Source organism: Cydia strobilella, chromosome 1 (genome assembly GCF_947568885.1).
Source record: "Cydia strobilella chromosome 1, ilCydStro3.1, whole genome shotgun sequence".
In the NCBI taxonomy this organism is placed as follows: Eukaryota; Metazoa; Arthropoda; class Insecta; order Lepidoptera; family Tortricidae; genus Cydia; species Cydia strobilella.
This window is the reverse complement of record NC_086041.1, coordinates 10,858,906-10,880,743: the sequence shown is the minus strand read 5'-3', so window position 1 is coordinate 10,880,743 and position 21,838 is coordinate 10,858,906. Positions and strand designations below refer to the sequence as shown.

At 37.0% G+C, this 21,838-nt stretch overlaps 1 protein-coding gene across 3 annotated transcripts in view; it reads right to left on the bottom strand.

Moving 5' to 3' along the window:
- Positions 1–9,066: 9,066 nt before the first annotated feature.
- LOC134741045 (protein trachealess) overlaps positions 9,067–21,838 on the bottom strand; it is a 201,226-nt gene continuing 188,454 nt past the window's right edge. For 2 of the 3 annotated variants that reach the window (XM_063673796.1, XM_063673814.1), the window contains exons 9-13: positions 20,994–21,118; positions 16,638–16,831; positions 16,218–16,327; positions 12,192–12,339; positions 9,067–11,736 (exon numbers count right to left, since the gene is read on the bottom strand). In XM_063673796.1, coding sequence (XP_063529866.1) covers positions 10,536–11,736; positions 12,192–12,339; positions 16,218–16,327; positions 16,638–16,831; positions 20,994–21,118 — 1,778 coding nt within the window. In that variant the 3' untranslated portion in view covers positions 9,067–10,535. The remainder of the gene's footprint in view (positions 11,737–12,191; positions 12,340–16,217; positions 16,328–16,637; positions 16,832–20,993; positions 21,119–21,838) is intronic. The other variant, XM_063673805.1, reaches the window with a different exon arrangement.

The window sequence follows — 21,838 nt, the reverse complement described above, 5'->3', positions numbered from 1 at the left end:
AAATCTATAATAACAAATCACTTGAAGTTTTAATAAATTTGTAGAATAGATATTACATGGTTTTTCATGTCCATTTGTCAACTGTTCATCAATGGCCATTGCGTCCCTTTCGGACGTTTGTATAAGAGACAAGGAGATATACAAGGTTTCTTCGTTGTTGGTGCTACTTAACATCTGCATTCTAGCTTGTTGTGTCCGAAAACTGTCACCTTACTTATATTCATAACTTATACTCATTCCAGATAACATTTAGACGATCACATACTCAAGAGATTCTAAAACTTAAAACTGAACTTTCCTACTCGCTCACTGGCACAAAACCACAATGAAACTATAATGATGGCATGTTAGGCATGTATATATGTTTTTTCCCTTTGTTAGGGTAACTCGTTAAAATATGTCAGTTCAAGCTACTTTCACGGGTTGATGAGTTTCACTTCTTGATAGGTTGAAGTACAGCGCCATCTAGTTGTCTTTATGAAAGTTAGCACCCGAATACTTGTAATAATGTAGTTCCTGCTATACAAAACAGATGGCACTAGTATTTACTCATTCCGTTTAAATATATAATCATAAAAATCCATCTAACATCATTGTTAAATATTTATTGGAAGAATGTTGATATAATAATTTCATACATAATTTATTAAATGAAGCCTTTCTGATTTGTATACAATCAGTAATCAATGTGGTATAAAAGTGCAAATTGCTCTTTCCCCTTACTGTGCTCCTAGTTCTTTGGTATCGCGGGGTTACGTCATTGATACACTGTACCGCAATCCATCACCGCTTTCGTTTTATAATGTCCTGGTACATTCAACATAACAATGTTGCTCTGATTGAGTTTGTCGGTGGTATTTTCCGTAAACAATGACATTGTCTGTCACTTGACATTATCCTATCTACTAAATTTTGTTGAATATGTTTCAGAATTCATCAGTCCCTAGTAGTTATTTTAAAGATGACCACAGAAATGATGGGCTTTTTGACAAAAATAGTTTGTGCAACTGCGCTCCTAGTACTCTCCGCGACTCCGCGACTGATCGAATTTTTCGACGAGACGATAAGTAAGTAAGTTAGCATGTTCACGCGATTCGGGAATCGTGGTCTGTCTCACTGACGCCGCTTCAGACTTGCGATTGAGATTGAGACAGCACTATGCACGTATAACGTAGCGTCTTACGTCTTATAGGCTAACAACGCGCGAACGCGAAGCGAAGCGGCGCGTCGCGGCTAAATTAATGCTTTGATACCCATAGAAGTGTCGCGACGCGGGGCGAAGCGGCGCGATTTGCACGCGAACGTCGGGACGGGGAGCGCGGCGCGGCGAGACGCGGCACGGAAGAAACAAACCGTTCTTACATTATGGAAGTGTCCTAGGTAGCGATCTTGACGGCGCGAAGCGGGCGCGATCAATCCATCCATCATTTTAAGGGGCCCACTGACTATCAGTCCGCCGGACGATATCGGCCTGTCAGTTAGAACAAAAATTTGACAGTTCCGAACAACTGACAGGCCGATATCGTCAGGCGGACTGATAGTCAGTGGGCCCCTTAGACACGAATACGACGCGGCTAGAGGCATGGAGCATGTAAAATACCGGATTTGATTTGATTAGTCGACAAATTTGATTTTTTATAGGTTTTACTGTATAATCTATAGGAAAAAGAAATAAAAAGATATTCAAATGCACCGAAATTGGCATAAAGGACTTAAGCGCCAATAACGTATAAGGCACTTACGACTATTGTATTCGCTGTGATAATGACTCGAAAAGTAATTATTTATTATTATTACATTTTTAGGCTAATTGCGAGGTCTACAGCTCACAGAGCCCCTAGTTTCGTTTATTGAAAGAGCGTTAGCGAAGGTCTACGTTTCCCATTGTCCGGATGTTCTCCTCTGCATTTCTTAATCGATTTTCGTGAAATTTTGTGAACCGGTTTAGTAGTTAGATATTTTTTTATCGTTTCCTATTTATTTCAATGTTCAAAATGGTGGAAATTGAGATAAAGGACTTAAGTGCCTGTAAGTCAATGGCACTTAAGACATTTGTGAGTTGGCTGTGATAATGACTCAACTAATTAAGATTTATTATTTTTACATTTTTAACCTTATGAAGCTTCCGCGCTTGAAGCTATCGCGAGGTCTACAAAAGCTCATAGTTATTTTATTTTTATTTTTTAAAATTTAAGCTCCCAATACAAAAATCTGTATTAAATAAGTATAAAGTCGATCTTATAGATAGAAAAATGTGAATTAAATTTCACTTTTTCTTAATAGTAAATGCATGGAAAAGCATTTTTTTTTTAATTTGTGGCTTTTAAGTACATTACAGTAAGTTGACCCCTAGGAAACTATTAGCTTTGCGACCCTAACGAAGTAACGGTACTTTTTCTATGAAATTTCTATTTCGGGAGTAAACGGTTTCCACTATCTAAATGTTAACAAATCACTTTGATTTTGATGTCGATCGCTTCAGCATAATATATTCTAGGTTTATAGGTTTAGTTTTTTTTTTGTAAGTATTGCAAATTTTGAAAAAAGGAAACCTATAAACCTAGTTTTTCAATGTGTCAATAACGTAGGTACTAAAACATCATGGAAAATGGAAAATATTAGAAGTGGAATAGTACATTTCGATGCTAGTGCGGAAAGTATGTCATAAGAATGACATTTCCGCAAGTGTATCGAACGACGTTTTTTTTAATACAGTTGCGAAAAAAGCAGAAAAACAACAAGAGGAATTCGAAACTTTTATATTATTAATTCTGTGACACCATTGACATTGACATTATGAAGAGGTGTTTTTTTACCTGGGTGTTATTATTAAACCCATTTCAATAAAAGTTTTTTTTAATGCATGTTCTATAAGACAGAAACAATTGTAAATATAAAACAATACAATAAAATAATTACGATTATTTGTGTATCGTACAAATTATAAAAACAATATCGAATATTGCCTTTGGAAACTTAAAGCAGAAAGAAAAAACGCCTCTTTGACAGGCGTTCCATTCCATTCAGACAACTTATTAAGAACGGTTTTTCAATATTCAATAAAAAAAATAGACGTGTTATAATGATGAAGAGGTAAGTAATAAAATATGAAATATATGTATATTTTTCGTATTCTTACATTAACAGTAGGTTTTTATGTTGATTACGACGTTTAAAGGAAACTAATATCAACACTCATCAATAAGTAGTCATGAATTGGAACAAGAATAAATTTAAAAAAATTGGAAAAGTAAAAAGCACTAGTTCGCGAAAACCAACTTTCCGGACGCTAAACAGCTACGTAAAGTAGCACTTTTTGAGCAACTGTATTAAAAAATCATTTTCTCTTTTTGTATGGACGAGTACGTAGTATACTTCCCTCTTAAAAAAGAAGTTATCTACCCAATCTTCATCTCCTACCCGACATTCGACAATTTCTCGAATACACTTAAGTTTTTTTTTTTTTAAGTATTTTTATAGTCGTTCCGGTCCGCGGCAGTTGCTGTCTGCTGCTACTGTGCGCATCTTTTGCGCTTCTAGTATTTCTCGACAGATGGGAACAGAAAACGTGCGACTTGTTCGGTCCGTTTCGAGTAGGTACAGAGGGCCTACCGCAAACACGGAAGTTCGCCAATTGCGGACATCTTTCTCTTATACTACAATAATTAGAGTAATAGGGAAAGATGAGAGTAACAGAGAAAGATGCCCGCAATTAGCGAACTTCGGTATAGTGAAAGAGACGCAGAGGCCTAGCACAGGAGTGGTGCGACAGTATTTCGCCAATACCCGACCCGACCCTCTACTTAATACAGTTATAGAAAGACGGGTAGTCTATCTCAAAGGCGGTAGGCCCCGCGAAACACGAAAATCGAAATTTCGTTATCTGCCTCTCTGTCACTCTTGCATATTCGAATAATAGAGGCAGATAACGAAATTCCGATGTTCGTGTTTCCCGGTAGACCCGCTGTCGCGCCGCTAAGCCAGGCCTAAAAACGATTGTCGATGTTCTCAGTCTTAGTTACTGGGGCACCCTTCTTCAGCTCCTGCGCGCCTAGTATTTCTCCGCGACTGGTTCGACTGTTTCTCGACAACACCGCGACATAGTTCGCGCACGTATCGAGTACAGAGGGCCTACTGCGAACCACGTTCGACGTGTTGCTTCTCTGTCGCACTTGTAAATTCGTAAGTAAGGTGACAGGGAGGCAACACGTCAACATGATTCGGTGCCTACCGTGAAAAACGAAATTTCGTGTTATGCATGTCTATCGTTCTTGCATATTCGAGCGATGCTGTGCAAAACTGTGTGCAACTTCTCCGCGCCTAGTATGTCTCCCGACTAAATCGAGAATTTCTCGGCAACACGGTAGCAGCACGAGCGCGATTCGAGTACGGCGGTCCCGCGTCCCGCGACATTTTTGGTCTTCCTTTAGTGCGATCAATAAAATTTCTATGCTCCTAGTATTTCTCGGTGAGTGAATCTACAATTTCTCGGGTGCGACTCGGGCAACCCTCCTCCTTTCCCGATAAAAAAAATGAATTGTGTGGTTTTAGGAAACCACGATGCAAGTGAAACTTTTTTTCGGATTGTACTGGATTGACGAAGGACAGGATTTAACTGAAATTTAAAGGTTTTAAAGAGTAGAATGAAAATAACAAAAACATAATAGTAAAGTATGTATTTTTATTGCTTTCAATTTGTTATACAAAGATAGTAACTAATAAGAGCAGGTGTAAGTATCAATCGGAATGGTGTCAATGTGATATCTACCATAAATAAATTTGGCATTCCCGATTTATACGAAAACGATACCAAACATGGCCTTGCAGCTTTCCTGATGTAGAAGTCAAGATAAAATTGAGCCCCAAACAAACTTTCAATAGAGGAAAGTATTTTTACGGGTGTCAACATTCTTAGAGGCTAACTTCACACAGTTGACGTTCAGTGAGGTTTTTTCGCGACACCGACCAGTGGTGTCGGCGACCACACGTTTTTTTAAGCCAGTGTTTTAACTTCAGTTTTAAACAGTGATAAGGACCAGGTAATGTTAAACTTTTTACATGATTATTATTCACGACGAAATAAGTTTTAAATTTACCTCCGACAAAGCAAGACCAAGTGCGGGTAGTTCTCGAAAAACTCGCGCGCCTAGAAGATGTTAATGTCAACTTAAGCCAGACTTCTCCGAGACCACGGGGACAACGCCGTCCTCGAAACGTCGGAGGTAAATTTAAAACTTATTTTACGCGATTAAGTCCCGTAGTTGTGAAGGATAATGAGTATAAATCGTGAAAGTTTAAATCACTGTTTTTACATGATTATATCCTATAACTATTATTTAATAAATAGCTGACGTTTAGAAGTCACAATTGGATAAAACATTGATGAGGGTACTTGGCGTCCATCCTGTTGCCAAATTTCGCCTACATTTCACAATAATTCGTAGATGACATTACTTGTTTCCAAATTTAAAATATTTTCTTGTGTTAGGTTTTTCGGAAATGGCTTTAACGACTTGGAGGAAAGTCAATCAGTAGATTATGCTATGCCTTAAAGATATGAATAATAAGGTTGGTTTGATCTCAATTACGATAATAATTAGCGAAAAGAAGGTTTTTTGTTTGAATATTAAACAATTTTGTTAAAAATATTTTTTTTAAACTTATAACCCATAACTCCTTTATTTGGCATGTTGGTTAATTTTTGGCAGCCCTAGCTTCATTATAGAGTATGAAACCACCTTCAGACTGTTACCAAACTTCGCCTACCACAACGTTTTTTAAAAATATGCCTAGTCTGGTGTAGCTAAGGTTCATAGTATATTAACATATTCCAAGGAGATAAGGCTTAAATTATATGTAAGTGACAGAAAAGTTTATTATTAGCGACTTTAGCGGTAAGGGGTACACTACATAATTCCGAAAAATGTTATACCGAATTTTATTTTTCCGATTTTTAAATGCTCGATCTATCAAAATTCCGACTGTCGTAATTACGAATGATGAAAATAACGAAAATTTATATTTCCGAAAAGCCGAATTTTGTAAATTCTGAACCACATAATTCCGATTATAACAATTCCGATGGTGACAAACACCGAATTTAACAATTACGATTTTTGAAATCACGAATTCCGAATTGCCATTATACCGAAATTTAAAATTCCGTGCCACATAATTCCGATTATAACAATTCCGACAGTACAAAACCGCGGAATTTAACATTTACGATTTTTGAAATCACGAATTCCGAATTGCCATTATTCCGATTTTTTTAATTCCGAATTGACGTTATTCCTATTATAAATATCCCATTTTTTAAATTTCCGAATTTAATATTCCGAATTTATTGTTAAATACATGAAGGTACCTACGTCGTTAATCACTTTGTCACACCCATTTTCTGTAAGCAGGAAGCAGGTCTCTTCTGTGGGGGGTTGCAGTTCTAACCTAACCTAAACCTACTTCTCTAAAAACAATTATTTTCAGTCGGGGTCGCCGTTCTAACCTAACCTAACCCACATTTCTGGCTACAGTTCGTTTTCTTGAATAGCAGTTCTAACCTAACCCACTTATCTTGGAGGTTGCAGTTCCAACTAACGTAACTCACTTTTCTGGCAACAGTTCGTTATCTTGAGGGTCGTAGTTCTGCCGAATTTATTTATGCCGATTTTTTATGCCAAAAATATTTTATGCCGAATTTTAGAATGCCGAATTTAACGTGATGCGGCACAACAGGCACCCGTAATAATTACTAAAACGTGAGTCTTCATTTGACAGTACAAAACCGCGGAATTTAACATTTACGATTTTTGAAATCACGAATTCCGAATTGCCATTATTCCGATTTTTTTAATTCCGAATTGACGTTATTCCTATTATAAATATCCCATTTTTTAAATTTCCGAATTTAATATTCCGAATTTATTGTTAAATACATGAAGGTACCTACGTCGTTAATCACTTTGTCACACCCATTTTCTGTAAGCAGGAAGCAGGTCTCTTCTGTGGGGGGTTGCAGTTCTAACCTAACCTAAACCTACTTCTCTAAAAACAATTATTTTCAGTCGGGGTCGCCGTTCTAACCTAACCTAACCCACATTTCTGGCTACAGTTCGTTTTCTTGAATAGCAGTTCTAACCTAACCCACTTATCTTGGAGGTTGCAGTTCCAACTAACGTAACCCACTTTTCTGGCAACAGTTCGTTATCTTGAGGATCGTAGTTCTGCCGAATTTATTTATGCCGATTTTTTATGCCAAAAATATTTTATGCCGAATTTTAGAATGCCGAATTTAACGTGATGCGGCACAACAGGCACCCGTAATAATTACTAAAACGTGAGTCTTCATTTGAATATCACGAATTTCATTTTTCCGAACTTACAAAAGACCGAATTTCTGAATACCGAATTACTAAAACGAAATGTGTCTTCATTTGAATATCACGAATTTTATTTTTCCGACCTTACAAAAGACCGAATCTCTGAATTCTGAATTATTTGATTTCCGATCGGACAATGGTTTTTCGGAATTTAACAATTCGGAAAAACATTTTTTCGGAAAAGTGTTAAATCGAAACTTTATGCTTTCGGTCAAATGATTATCGGATTTTAAGTTTTCGGAAATAGCACATTCGTGATTTTCTTAATATATTTCGGAATATTTGGGTGTTCCCAGCGATACATGCCATAGGCGAAGATTGGGGAAAATACCCATACTTCGCCTATTGCCTTTGGGGCCATTTATTACCAAGTTAACCAATGAAATTTAAACTTTTAATTGTATATACTCATAGTCAGGAGTACTAAAAAACGTATTTTTGCCATAACGGGCTAAAATGCTTTCAAATTTGAACGATCTTTTGGGAAAAGTATCAAAATCCAGGCAAAGATAGGTACGGGACTCGACGGTACCCCGAAAACTATTCAAGATATCGAAAAACTTGATGACATTAAACTTGTAGCAAATTTAATCAGCTTTCGGTTTACAAGTTTGGGAACAAATCAAATTATTTTATTAAATATTTTGATTTGTGTTTTTTTAAGTAGTCACACTACTATATATAAATTGAAAACTGTAATAGATGTCATATATTAAAGAAAAACTGACGAAGCCCTCCAGTGGTGAAGGCCGGATTCGAACTGGCGTCTTTACCTTTAGCTATCGCGGCTAACGCCATGAACCCCTAGGCCACCCCGCCACGGCGGTGCCCGTCCGAATTTCTCGACTATATGCCCATCTTAGTAAGACTAGGCCGTCTTTGACCAGCCCTAAGGGCAAGCAGTGCACGCTTGCACCTCCTAAACGAACTCCTTACGGATTTACGTTGTAGCGAGAGAGACTGGTGCTGCCATCTATGAACAAGTTTGGGAACAAATCAAATTATTTTATTAAATATTTTGATTTGTGTTTTTTTAAATAGTCACATTACTATATATAAATTAAAAACTGTAATAGATGTCATATATTAAAGAAAAAGTGACGAAGCCCTCCAGTGGTGAAGGCCGGATTCGAACATTTCGAACCGGCGTCTAGCTATCGGCTAAAAAAACACAAATCAAAATATTTAATAAAATAGTTTGATTTGTTCCCAAAGCAGCTTTCGGTTTGTCTAAGTAGTAATGTCGCTAAGATGCAGTTTCCAAGATATGAAAAATCCGAAAAATGGGACCTTCATACCCCCCTCTCCCCACCAGCTCAAGGGCTACGGCCGGGGACTTGATATGTTCACCTCCTAATAGTCCTAACTAGTCCAAACGTGTCGTGTGCAGAAAACGCAAACACGAATTTCACCAAAACTAATACAACATTGTTTGCTCCGTATATATTATATAACCTCAGCCGGGCTAGCACATGATTGGCACGAGAGTGTCTCGCCGCGACATAGACTACCCGTCCCCCTTTAATTCATACAGTTAGTAGAAGACGGGTAGTCTATCTCGCAGCGAGATACTGTCGCGCCAATCATGTGCTCGGCCTACAGGAATGCGTGGTTAAAATCTGTCGGGTTACTCCAGCCCACGGTGTGTAAAGGAATTGCTTACTATTTTTAAATAACACAACATAAGTAAAAATCTTAATCATTTAATCAGAGAAATAAAATCCTCCATTTTTTGTTCATGTTACATATAAAATAAACATAAAAATTGTACACGAGAAGAGGCTTAAGTCGAGGTACAACTGAAAACAATCGAATTACAAGCCAAATTCCATGTAAATTACAACTTTGATACATATTATGATAATTACCTTATTATTACGATACATTAACGAAGCCGTAAAAAATCGAAAGAATAACTTTTGTCACTCGTATTGCACTGTTAATAATAGCATAAATATTACCAATTTTATTTATAACTGTTACACCTAGTAATTTAAATAATTATCTATTTTTGTTCATTTAAATATAAAAATAAGTATAATTTGGTTTAAAAAGTATTTACTGGAATGTGTTGAGTATTTTTATTTTTCATTTAAGTACTTTGTCATGATGATGACGATGACGGCGTTTTTCGTTCATCATGAATGAATTAATGAAGAGTAGTTAACGTTGAATTTTCGAAAATGGATTGTAGTAGTTTTATTACATTGCTGAACATTTACAGTTTGATCGAGATGATTGTAGTGGTTTGAACATTTTTGTATATAATTCAATTATTATTGCTCTTTGAACGAACATACAAAATTGAAATGTTACAACAATAACATTTCAATTCAAATACAACTAAAACATTTTTTTAACAAAATATGAGCACTGCCAAAAAGAACAACTTTACTTAACGCTTACCCTACAATGATATAAGTAGTATGTACAATGAAATCTTATTTCCTACTAAAATAATATACAGTGCTTATTGCCTACAATTTACAGTTATCTAGTCGTACAGTAGCCTAAGTACAGTCGTGTAATTATGGTACAATAATTTACAAAAGCATTAACTAGACACTTAAGTCAAAATGATATGCAATAAGCTATGGGTAGCTCACAGATAGATGTCCAAATTCCTAGCTAAGATCTTAGAACCTCGTCGCTTTAAGTTTCAGCCGACAATAGTACGGCAGCTGTTCACAATAAAACTTAACAGCGACAAAGTTATTTAAACCCTTAAAGATAATGGAATAAAATCGTAACGGTTTGGAATGTTTCTGTAAATGCGTCGTCAAGTGCTCAGCACCTAGTTTTTGGCACAGTTTTACCTTACACTTAGAGTATTAATAATTGGGGTCATATAAAAAAGAAATTGCCTTTCAAGCTTTGAGTATTAAAATGTGTTAATTAGTTTAGCATTGTCATTAGAGTATCCGTATACAATTTTGTGAAGAACATTTTCAAACCAATTTATTTACAGTCTGTCAAATAAGTCGGTTACAAGAGATAACGTTTGTTGAAGACAGTTAGGACAATTAACTATAACAAAAAAGAACTAAACTTAACAACCAACTTAACACGATTGACAAACATTTGAACGAACTATTGAACACACAACGCAATTGCTCACTCCAAGCAATACACATTCCCAAACTAATGTCTATGTGGCTATGAACCTGACGAGTACCAGTTCGTATTGGGAGGTGCAGATTTATCTATGGACTGGTGAGTGTGAGGCGTGTGGGCCGAATGAGCCTGAGGATGGTAAAGATGGAAGGAGGAAGGGGGATGGAAGAACTGACTCTGATCTAACGAAGACGTGTAGTCCAAAGCGCTAGGGACAGCGGAGTATGCTTGTGGCTTCAGCGGTAGAGGCGCTTCGCCCAAATAAGAGTGCCTTAACGCCTCGGAATAAGCGCTGTTATCGTACGACAAAGCGTATTGCTGTTTGTCCCTAGGAGATACGGATCCAGGAGGAGTCATCGCAGAATGGTAATCTGCGTAACCACCATAGGCCAGTGAACCAATATCGGTGCCTTTGTGACCTAATTGTTCACCATAGCCTGATCCCTCACTGCCAGGAGGAGTGGGTAGCGGGCCTGACTGACCGTCACTGGAATAATAGCCACCCGTCCTGCCATCACCAAGGAAATTACTTCTAATAACACTCTCCCTGTTAGCATAAAGTTGCCGTAGCAGCGCTGAGGCGGGTGTTGAAGTATGGTTTCCAGGAATCTGCCTGTTTAAATGGTTTAGGTGATGGTTTTGCGTCCCTATCCACTGTATAGTCGACTTTTGTTGCTGTTGCTTCAAGAGCGCGTCTGTTGAAAAGTCCGTCGGTCTATGTGAGATTTCTTTACCGTCTAAGGCAGGTAAGTGCTTCGACATGGCGTTTTCTAGATCTCTAACAGAAGTTGCGTCCGAAGAGCCCTCAGGGATAGACAAGTTCGTTTTATTGATATCTCTTTCAGCAGGTGATATCGCTGCGCCAGGATTGGATGAGCTCTTTCGTCTATCTTCATCTCTTTCTTCATCATCACATTCCGCATGTTTTCTCTTTTTCATTCTTCTCGCCGGCATGGGAGAGGTTCTTTCCGGGTTGGTGTGCACCGGCAGCGGTTGAGAGTCGTTAAGCCTGGTGAGGTGTGTGACGTCCGATGTAGGTACTGGGGCTGTTGAGGCAGATTCGGCGTTGTTTGTGGCTTCAGTTCTGTCCGCAGGGTGTCGTGAGGGAGGCGGCGGATTACCAGAGTTGTCGGCGTCCGGGGGCCCGTTTTCAGGGTCTCCCGTCGTCTCTTCTCGCTTCACGCCTTGCACACTTTCTTCCATTTGGCAGCAATCCATTACTGTGTTAGGGTATTCGCGCCCGCTGCAACAAACATTTTTTTTTATTAATGTAAGCAATTTTATTTGGGTGTTGTTGGTTCAAGACGGGAAGCTTAAATAACAAAATCTCTGTTTCGTTAGAATATTTCCTTTTTCAGTGTACACCTTTCAGTTTTATATAGTTTATGCTTATTGTAAAATAAAGAAACTTATAAATATACAATTCACTTGCACACGTATTTCCCCTGACCATAATGCGCATTTAATTTTGTATGCAAATTTACCACATATTACCAGAGTATCGTGTCATTTACACGATATTGTCAATCAGGAAAATACCTAAAAGTAAAGTTGCGGGAAAATCCGACAAGGAGACAATGACAGTATTCTAAGAATACAAAGGGAATTAAGTTTAAGCCACGTTAATGTTGTATGTTTTGTAAAGAACCTAAATATATTGCGTTTGGCGTTGAGGGTTTGAAGATGGTTGAATTTTACCTTATAACATAGTTGACGCAGATGATGTTCTGTTCCTCTGCGTTCTTGGACGAGCAGACGACAGTGGCGCAGGTCTGCATCCAGGTGTAGCCGCCGAGCTTGTTCATCACGCGGTAGTAGTGCGTCAGCACTTGACCTTTGTTCATTACTGCAACAAAGAAGACATATGTTTAGTACCACTTTCACGACTAAACCCCCCGTGTTAGGGTTTTTAACTTCTTCTTGCTTGCTAACCTTGCTAACTCACTTGACTGTCATTTTCTAAACAACAGACTCATTGAAATTTAGACCGAAGCGATGAGAAAACATTTTACTAGGTACCTACATTGCATTGATACACTTGACAAAACATCTTTAGGAAACAGTTTACCCTGTCCATTTTCCTAAAGACAATCGACGCAGATGGGACTATCCTACATTGGCTTTAGATCCTCAGATCCTGTAAGTACATGCATATTTTACCAAAGACTCGGCTATGAGATTCATTACTGCAACGCTGATGGCCAAACCAACGCCGTTACATGAAATTTAATGTTTGCAATTTGTCTATGTTACTGAGACTAGATGTAGGATTAGGATTACGTAATTCAAACAAAAAATAATAAATGGAAGGCCTTCGTATTTTTATAGATGCGTCCACTCATAAAGAATCGATTTCATTGTGCAAACACTTATGCTTGCAAGTATCAGCATTAACTTCTGGTGTTGACTTTGTTATCAAAAGGCTCAGTCCATACCAGCGCGACCTTGCTGACACATGACCTAAAACAAGCAGTCGTATTATATTCAAACCCATACAAATCGTACGAGCTAAAGGTAGTAAGACACGTGTATTGTTGTACGTGAGTCATTAAGGTTCTGCCGGTTTTTGGTTAAGTCCATGCATTGTGTATTGTCAGTTTTTAGGGTTCCGTACCCGAAGGGTAAAAACGAGACGAGACTAAGACTTCTGTCTGTCTGTCACTAGGCTGTATCTCATGAACCGTGATAGCTAGACAGTTTAAATTTTCACAGATGATGTATTTCTGTTGCCGCTATAACAATAAATACTAAAAAGTACGGAACCCTCGGTGGGCGAGTCCGACTCGCACTTGTACGGTTTTTTGTAATTAATACCAATGCGCTTGGGCGTGAGCCAAAGAGTGAAACCGATCCTGACGGTTTCAATATAACGTTGGTTTTATAAAGATATTGTTTTGACTGATTTTCATATTATTCATTGTCTTGTCAGTAGCATTATATTGTGGTTCGTGCTCAATCCATAAAAAATCGTCTTTGTTTTTACTTTAAACGTTAATGAATGACGTTTTAACAGTTATTATATTACAATAATCAAGTATATAAATTGAGTTATATTTAACTCCGATTTAAAATAAATCCGTTTCAGTCAACAAATGACGCACGCCATAAAAATGTCGGAAGTCTTCAACATTAATTTACAACCGAATAAAGCTGTGCGCATCAACAGCCTGCCAACGTACATTGCTAACCAAATTACCCGCTTTCTAGCAAACCGACGGACTTTTATGTTAATAAAACAATTGGTATTCACGGCCCGGTATGTCCACATTTGACCGGCATCTATACGTGCATACATACATACGTATTGTATGTTTTAAAAGCTATCGTAAAGCTATCAACAGTTTAGGTGCTAGAGAAAAACCATGCTGGGCTGATGCGTGATTGGAGTTTTGATAGGTTATTTGGGAATTTTATTGCGGTATACGGCGGTGCTTGACGTAACAATGTAAACATTGTTACCTAGGTACCTACGTAATTGTTATTCATTTTATAAATAATCAAACTCACAACACCAATCATTTACCCCCATATTCATAAAAATTAGCAAACTTCTGTTAAACTTTGTCCCTTTCTAACAAACACAAATGTCAAAATGACGAATAAGGACAAACGATTATCAAGGGCTTGTTAGGCTTTACATGCGTTTATGAATAGCGCCATTAGAATGTATCTTCTCTTCCTAACACTCGTTTTACCTATGAAATTGAAACTGATTGAGTCGGACCAAGATAACTGCATGGCATTCGCAATGACGAAGTGTGGCCATGTCATCATTAATGGAAACATGACGTTTAAATAATGACACGCCCTCACTTCATTATTTTCAAATCGGTGCAAAGTTAGCTTAGTTGTAGTCCTACTTATTCCACAATTTTTGATCTATGTGAGATAGTTTGATATTACTTACTTTTTACTTTATCAGCTTAACGGAAAAAAGTGGCCACTATTTGCCGTTTAGTTGATGAAGCAAAATAAAAGTATGTAGGTAACAAAGATCAAAAGTTGGGGAAACAGTAGGACTACAACATTACTTAATTGGATTTGGATATATACCTACTGGATTGTACAGAAATGGATTGGTTTATTTATTAAACACAATTCCACTAATGAGGGCACCACTGGATGGTCGATAGCCTCTTAAGAAAATGTAAGTAATATGTATCTAGGTACAGTCAAGTGTAAAAATATGGGTGCACACACCATACTCAAAAATATGTCCCGTAGCTCTTATGTTAGCGAATTAAGAACTATGGGACATATTTTCGAGTAAGTTATATGTACCCATATACACTTGACTGTACATTCAATTCCATATGAACAGAAATCAAATAAAAATAAAATGAGTCACCCGTTGACCACGAACGCTGTAAAGAGTTCGAAACGTCGGGATGAATTATAAATTCAATATACGCGATATAATCCGTTTTCATAGTTTTATTTCATGAGTAACTATCGCGGTAACCGAAGACAATATTAGAAATCAAATACACAATTAAAATGACTTGAGCTTATTTTAAAAAGCTTTTTCTAAATTGAGAATATGCGAAGTAGTCTATTGAATACAGGATAAAGATATTGTTGCTGAAATAGAAGCAACAATAGCTATCTCAAAGGACATTAAGGCTGACGTTTCCCACGATAGCTGGAGAGAGGAAACCAAAATGCTGGCATAAAAATTATTATTCAAATCACAACCGACAAAGACAGCCGGCGTAGATACGGCGCTAGCTAAATTGTACAAACGGCGACAAACCTTACAGACCTTATTTTCATAGCTACAGAGGATATATTACAGAATGATTCTTAAATAGATAATGGGAAACCGGCGTGGCACACTGAGCTTTCTGGCGAAAGCGTAAAAATTGTAATAACACACGCATATGAGAGTCATATTATATTATTTGAATGCATATTTCCTCTCGATGTTAGAATTATTGGTGTGACTGAACCGCAGAGCCTGAAATTACGTACGTGTTGAATCTACATAAATTAATATGAAGTGAGACGTGGTTACTTACTTTTTCGAAATAGGTATCTGGAAAAATTTCATATGTATAATCAAAACGATAGTATATTCAAAGAATTGAATTGCTTGGAGGGTCTAGATGAACCGTAATTCAGAATCCATATTTGAAGTGTACTGTTCATTAAGTCATTCATCAGGACAGTTTTGAAATCAATTTCGAGCCTAGAACAAATTCCGCACTGCACTAGTCATAAATTTTCCTTGTAACAGCGCCTTGAGTGCCGTCTTGACATGGATTTCTACTGTCCCCTCTGAATACAAAGTGCGTTACGACACAAGGATTTCACCACATTATTGGGTCGGCGATCGTTACAATTGATGAGTCCAGCAAGGTTAATGAAAACAGGACTTTTATAGAGCCAAGGATGGTGTGTGGTCATCCGTCTTCTATCAACTATGAAGCCATCGTGTAGAGACAGTTTGAAATAGCTATGGCTTTCCGGTCGCTATTGTTGTTTTTAAATATACGCCGTAAAAAGAGCTAGGCATTTTTTTCTAAATGTTTCTGGTGATTTCCGGCACTTTTTCATTATTATCAGTTCTGGATTTGATCTTTATATCTAGTGCCTTGAATAACGTTAAAGTCGTTGAAAATGTCACGTCAGATACGAGTCCAAGTGATACAAACTGAAAACAATCTAAAGGAATTGGGTACGATTTATGTGTGGCCATAAAGTTAATTTAAGACATGTACTTACAATCTACGTGGCATTTCCTAAGTTTATTTGCATCTTCTCCATGACAAAGCGCATAGAGGTTCTTCCCCGTAAGCTCCTCCGCCGTGTAGCCTAATAGCTCTGACACCCTGCTGAGAGAAATACAACGATGTATCAAATTCAATACCATATACATTCTTCAATCTAATAACATATACTTTCCTGTATCTACAGTAAATATGGAATGGGTACCATTGTCCTTGTCTAAGCAGGTATCTTTATCAGTTTCAAATTGCTTTTCTTGCAACCTAGTGGGTAACCATTTATTAGCTCGGATTTTTTTCTTCTGTTGATCGGACATTGATCAAACTCACTATGTAAAGCAATGGATGGTATACCTACATATTTAGCTGGATTTCATTATCAATTCTATCACCTATTAAAACAAACAATTCCAAATACCTGGGCTCGCAGTGCGCGATCCTGAAGTCGAAGTTAATCCTAGTGACGAACATGTCTGACTCGAGCCGGATCTCGTGTACCGAGGGCGGCGGCAGCGCGATGGCCAGCGCCACCATCCCCAGCAGCGCCGGCGGTGATTTCCGGCTGTGCGAGAACGTGTACTGCGGCCGCAGACGGCATAACATTAACACTACCTGGAAAGAAGAGAACACTATTGTTAGGAAGATATGCTAGTTGCCATTAAGTTATGGTAGGCAAATGAACAGGGCAGATCTCCAAGGACAAGCCCATGATACCTATAAACACATTGGTTAGTTTAAACCTAACGTTAATAAAATGAGATTACCTTTTGCAGTTACCACCAGTTTGGCACTGACGTATGAGGCCGGTGTCGATTTTAGTCGCAAAATTGTACACCTTACCAAATTGAAATAACAAGTACTGGCTTCTATTAGCACGTCTTCTTATCTTGCCTTTTATCAGATCAATTTTTTTGTAAACAGACTCACTAAATTAGTAATGATTTTTGCGTAAAGCACTGATTTTGTCGCTCTTATTTGTAAATTTCGTAAAGTTTGGACTGCTAAAAATAGTAAATTTGTATTACACATATTCTGTACTTTACCTTTATCAGATTACATTTTTGTTATATGGCTTAGAGTTCGAGGAAATGAAAGTTAAACGAATTCAATTTTAATAACAAAATTTTAATAACAAAACTTCCGTGAGACATAGACATATTAAATATATTAATAACGGGTCACGGGTCATTCAATTTTCTCCAGAAATTACTTCAAAACAAGTGACAATTTTTCTGAAAATCTACTTAATTTCAACTTCATTTTGATACTTGTTATTAAGATATTACGTAACAAAACGTGTATAATTTCAACGACTAAATCTATCAATTTTACATTTTTGCTCCAAAACCGACTACGGCCTCTTAACTTACTTTCTATGCATCTCGCTCGTACTGGCATATTAGTTCGATCGAGATGTACTTATAGCGTATATGTAAGTGTTGACTTGACATTGTATGTGACTCGCGGTACGGGTTATGACGATCTACCATATTGAACGACACGTAAAAAAATGTGCACTGAATACATTTTAACTAATTTTTCTAAATTTATTTTTTTGAAGTTGTAAAACATTAAACTGACTGACACAATGGACTGGTACAGGTTGCTTATTGTGCAACAGAACATTAGTTACCTAAGCTTATACAGAGGTATTTTCACAATGCCATCAACTCTGTGTTAAATAAAAAAATCGCTAATTAACGGTATCAGTAAAAAACATATGAATTTAGTCTAATCTGATGAGTAAAAGAAAGTTGAAATGCAGCTCACCGTTTTATACATATACAGGATGTCCTTAGCCATTGGACAAAGCCGAAATGTAGATATGCATTAGGGTATTTAGGACCAGTATACAATGTATCATATACCAACAGGTGTAGCGGTTACGAAGAAATTAACAAATTACGATTTTTTACTTTGGAGCAGCCTGTATATGTTAGTAGCTCCCAAGGTAATAAATAGTACGAAACCTTCTTCGACCTTTTTGATTATCTTTTTTATTTATGACACTCATAAGATTCTGGCTTTTGACAAATGTCATCTTTGCCGCACATTTTCGAACAAATTGTCAAAAACAGTGCAAATGATAGATAAAGTATCTTAAGATAGTAAAGTATAGTTTCTTTTTGTTGTCGATTATTGGAAATAACTTTTGTTTGAAAATTTATTTTTTTCCTGATTCCTGAGAAGTAACCCTACGTGGGATTTCAGGGTTTGTCCAACGGCTAAGGTCATCCTGTATATAAAACAGTTAATGCATGCAAATATATATGCAATGTATATGTTAGTCTGTAAGGTATTTGTAATATGGGCCTGATTAATTTTTTTAAATAAATTAATAAATGTACGTGGCGGATAAGTTTACATCCCAACAAGTAAGTGGTACTTACTACTTACCTACTTAAAAAGAAAACAGGTTTTAAATATAAACACAATGCGCATAAAAACTAAAACTAATTTAGCATAACTAACCGTAATAACATCATTCTTATATTCACATACTTTATTTGAAACAAATTTCTGAGTTGAAATTACGGACATCAACTTCTACAGGCGCCTGTGTCACCCTGTGTGTAATAAAAACCTTGTTAAAAGTTTTAGATGACTTTAAAGCACGTCGCGAGTTATTACACAAACTTTTTTTTTATAACTAGCAAGTCGACAAATACATTTACAATTTTGTTGTCTCAATATTTACATAATACGAGAACCGTGAAATGTTACATTTCACTAGGAACCTAAGCTCAAACCCCTCTTATACGATAAATTTCAAATTCTAATAAGCACCAAATTCATAATTATCTTCCAGGTGAATTCAACTTAAGGGCGCACAACATCGCCAATAAAGCGTTATAATCTGTAAGTTACGTCCATAACTCCACTTTATCTATATCTTAATGGCTCATACGCCGCTTCGACAGCAATTACATCGTTCATGGGACCCGTAAGCGCCAAAGGCTAACATTTATTGGGATTCCTAATTACTTTACTTGTGTCTGATTTTGTATGCTGATTAGTGGATTCGGTTCCGAACTGCAGTTTGTTTGAAGGGTTGAGAGTTTTACAACTCCGAAATTAGGATTACCTATATTCATATTAATTGTTATACCCTTTACTATCGTGTTTAACTAAATTAATCTTTCTTCATAATCATTAAGTATACATACAATTCCTTGTCCAAATATCTTATGTAATTTTAGCTACAACATAATGAGGCATGCATCCCCGAAATGCAGCTAAATTATTTAAAATACCTAATGCTTATTAACTGCAAAGCGTAATTCGTACCACTTTTTGTAGGTTAGTTTTTTGCTACGTTGAATAAAACAAAGCTAACCATCAAATTTTAAAAGCAAGTCCCTGCAAAATGCTTACAATTTACACCCTGAAAACAATCTATTACGCCAAGTTTTATGTAGTAGCTGAGAAATTCGCGGGTCGCTAGATATAATCGCGTTTTATGGAGTAACACCGAGTTAGAGCAAAAATTATGACCCAGGAGGAGCGCGCCTTGCGGCACCCCCAGCTAGACAATAATTTCAACCAATAATATTTGTGATCTTGCTGGGATAAACTGGTCGTATTATTTCATTTATAGGAATAAACGGGGAAATAAACTTATCTCGGTTGTTACGCGTGAGACCATGGCAGAAATTATGTGACCGCAGCAAATTTAGCGTAAACAATGTTTGCCAAGACCTGATCTATTTTGTAAAAGATTTTTAATATGGGCGTAAAGTTCACTGTTATGCGATAACAGCAAAACAGTATTTTCCTTGTGTACAATGATTAACTTATTAAAGTAGATACTTTCATCTAAACTGGTTAATGAGGAAATTAAACTATCGTGAGGCATATTTCAAAATATTTAGATCACTACGGTTTCACGCACTACTATTTTTAGTCGCTTTTGGCGACATGTTTCGGACTCTTCGGGAATCCAAGGCCTCAGGCACGAGTGTCCGCGGCGACTAAAAATAATAGTGAGTGAAACCGTGGTGATTTAAATATTTTGGCTAATGAGGGCTTATCTTATTTCATCTCGTTCAGTCTTGAACAATTTATTAATTACATATAACATTTAAAACTTTCGCGGTTTAAACACATATTAAATCACATTTAGAAACGGGTCTATCGCGGATTTATTTTGTTACCTTTATTTACCGACGTTTCGACACAGGTTTCACTGGTCGTGGTCGCAAAATAAATCCGCGATAGACCCGTTTCTAAATGTGATTTATTAATTACATGTTTTTGAATACAGTTTCATCTGAAAACACAATCTGCTATTTCCTGTGTTCCTGTCGCTTATAAAATACCCACCCTCCAATTACCGCCCTCTCCTCTGGCCGGCTCTTCTCTCCTCCCAACCTAGATCGAAAACGAAAATTCAGCTTCCTTAAAATGTCTAGATAAGATAAATATCCACAAATTCACGCTAATGACTCAAGTGAATAAATCTCTTCTAGATAAGGTGCTTCCTTTCCTTCCCGGTTATCATTGAATTTATAAATAAAATTCAGTTTTTCTGCAATCCAAGGAATGATTAATTCAATGCTAACTGAAGTATTAGTAAACATAATAATGATGCTGGAAACAAAATTAAAAATGCGATCACATTCTTTGAAAATATATTTTTTTTGACATCACAATAAATAAATCTGAAAATATTGTAATTATGACATTGATGACTTAAGTAATTAATCCCAAAAGATATTTTGTCTGTAAAGTTACTAATACTTCAATTGGCAGTACTCGTGATATCACTGCTTACCCGGTATCCCGACGACTTGAAGTGGCAGCCCCGCTTGGTGAGGGTACTTTTCATTCTGATGCAGAAGGCGCGGTCCATACCTCGGAACAGGCTCCCACTTGCTGCTAGACTCATTATTGATGACACTGTCAACAAAGATATTAAGATTAGCTTATCTAGGTAGGTACTTAGTGCTATATATGAATAAAGAAATTGGGTTCCCAAAGTATCTTCAAATGTTGTTGACATTTAGATTAGTAAGTCTGCTTACTTAAAATCTACCAAAATAAACAGGCAACCAATTTTTCGCGCTTAAAAAAAATATAGCAAAAATGATCAGCAGAAATTTAGCCAAGCCGTTTATGTTTAACTTTTAAAAATATTGATTCCACTGCGTCTGAGTTTTCAATCTGTGGCCGATCTGACTGACGTTCGGTTCCACCAATTTGACCGACGATGGAACCATCTCATGCCTTAATTGATTTCACCAAAGCTGAGAAATCGAACTGAGGTTTGTAAAGAATAATTCGAGTAGTGTCGTTGCATTGGGAGACGTTCAGTTGTTTGCTTAGAAATATTGGTTAAGTATAAAATATTTCCTTTCGTTTTTTAGCCTCTACGGTTTACTTCGAAGGCACATGCCCTAAAGGCATAATCCAGATTAGATCTCTAGAAAAACAAATTGTAATCGGCAAAATACGCGATCAATAACTTGTATCTTTTTTTGTGCAAATTTTATTTTGCGCTCAAGACAACAAAGGCCGATAACCATGCACCTAATAGACAGTTTTTTTGACAGTGCGCAATGTGACACCTGTTGAGCCACAAGGTCGTAATTGTTCTGCATTGAGTCACCATGTCAACGT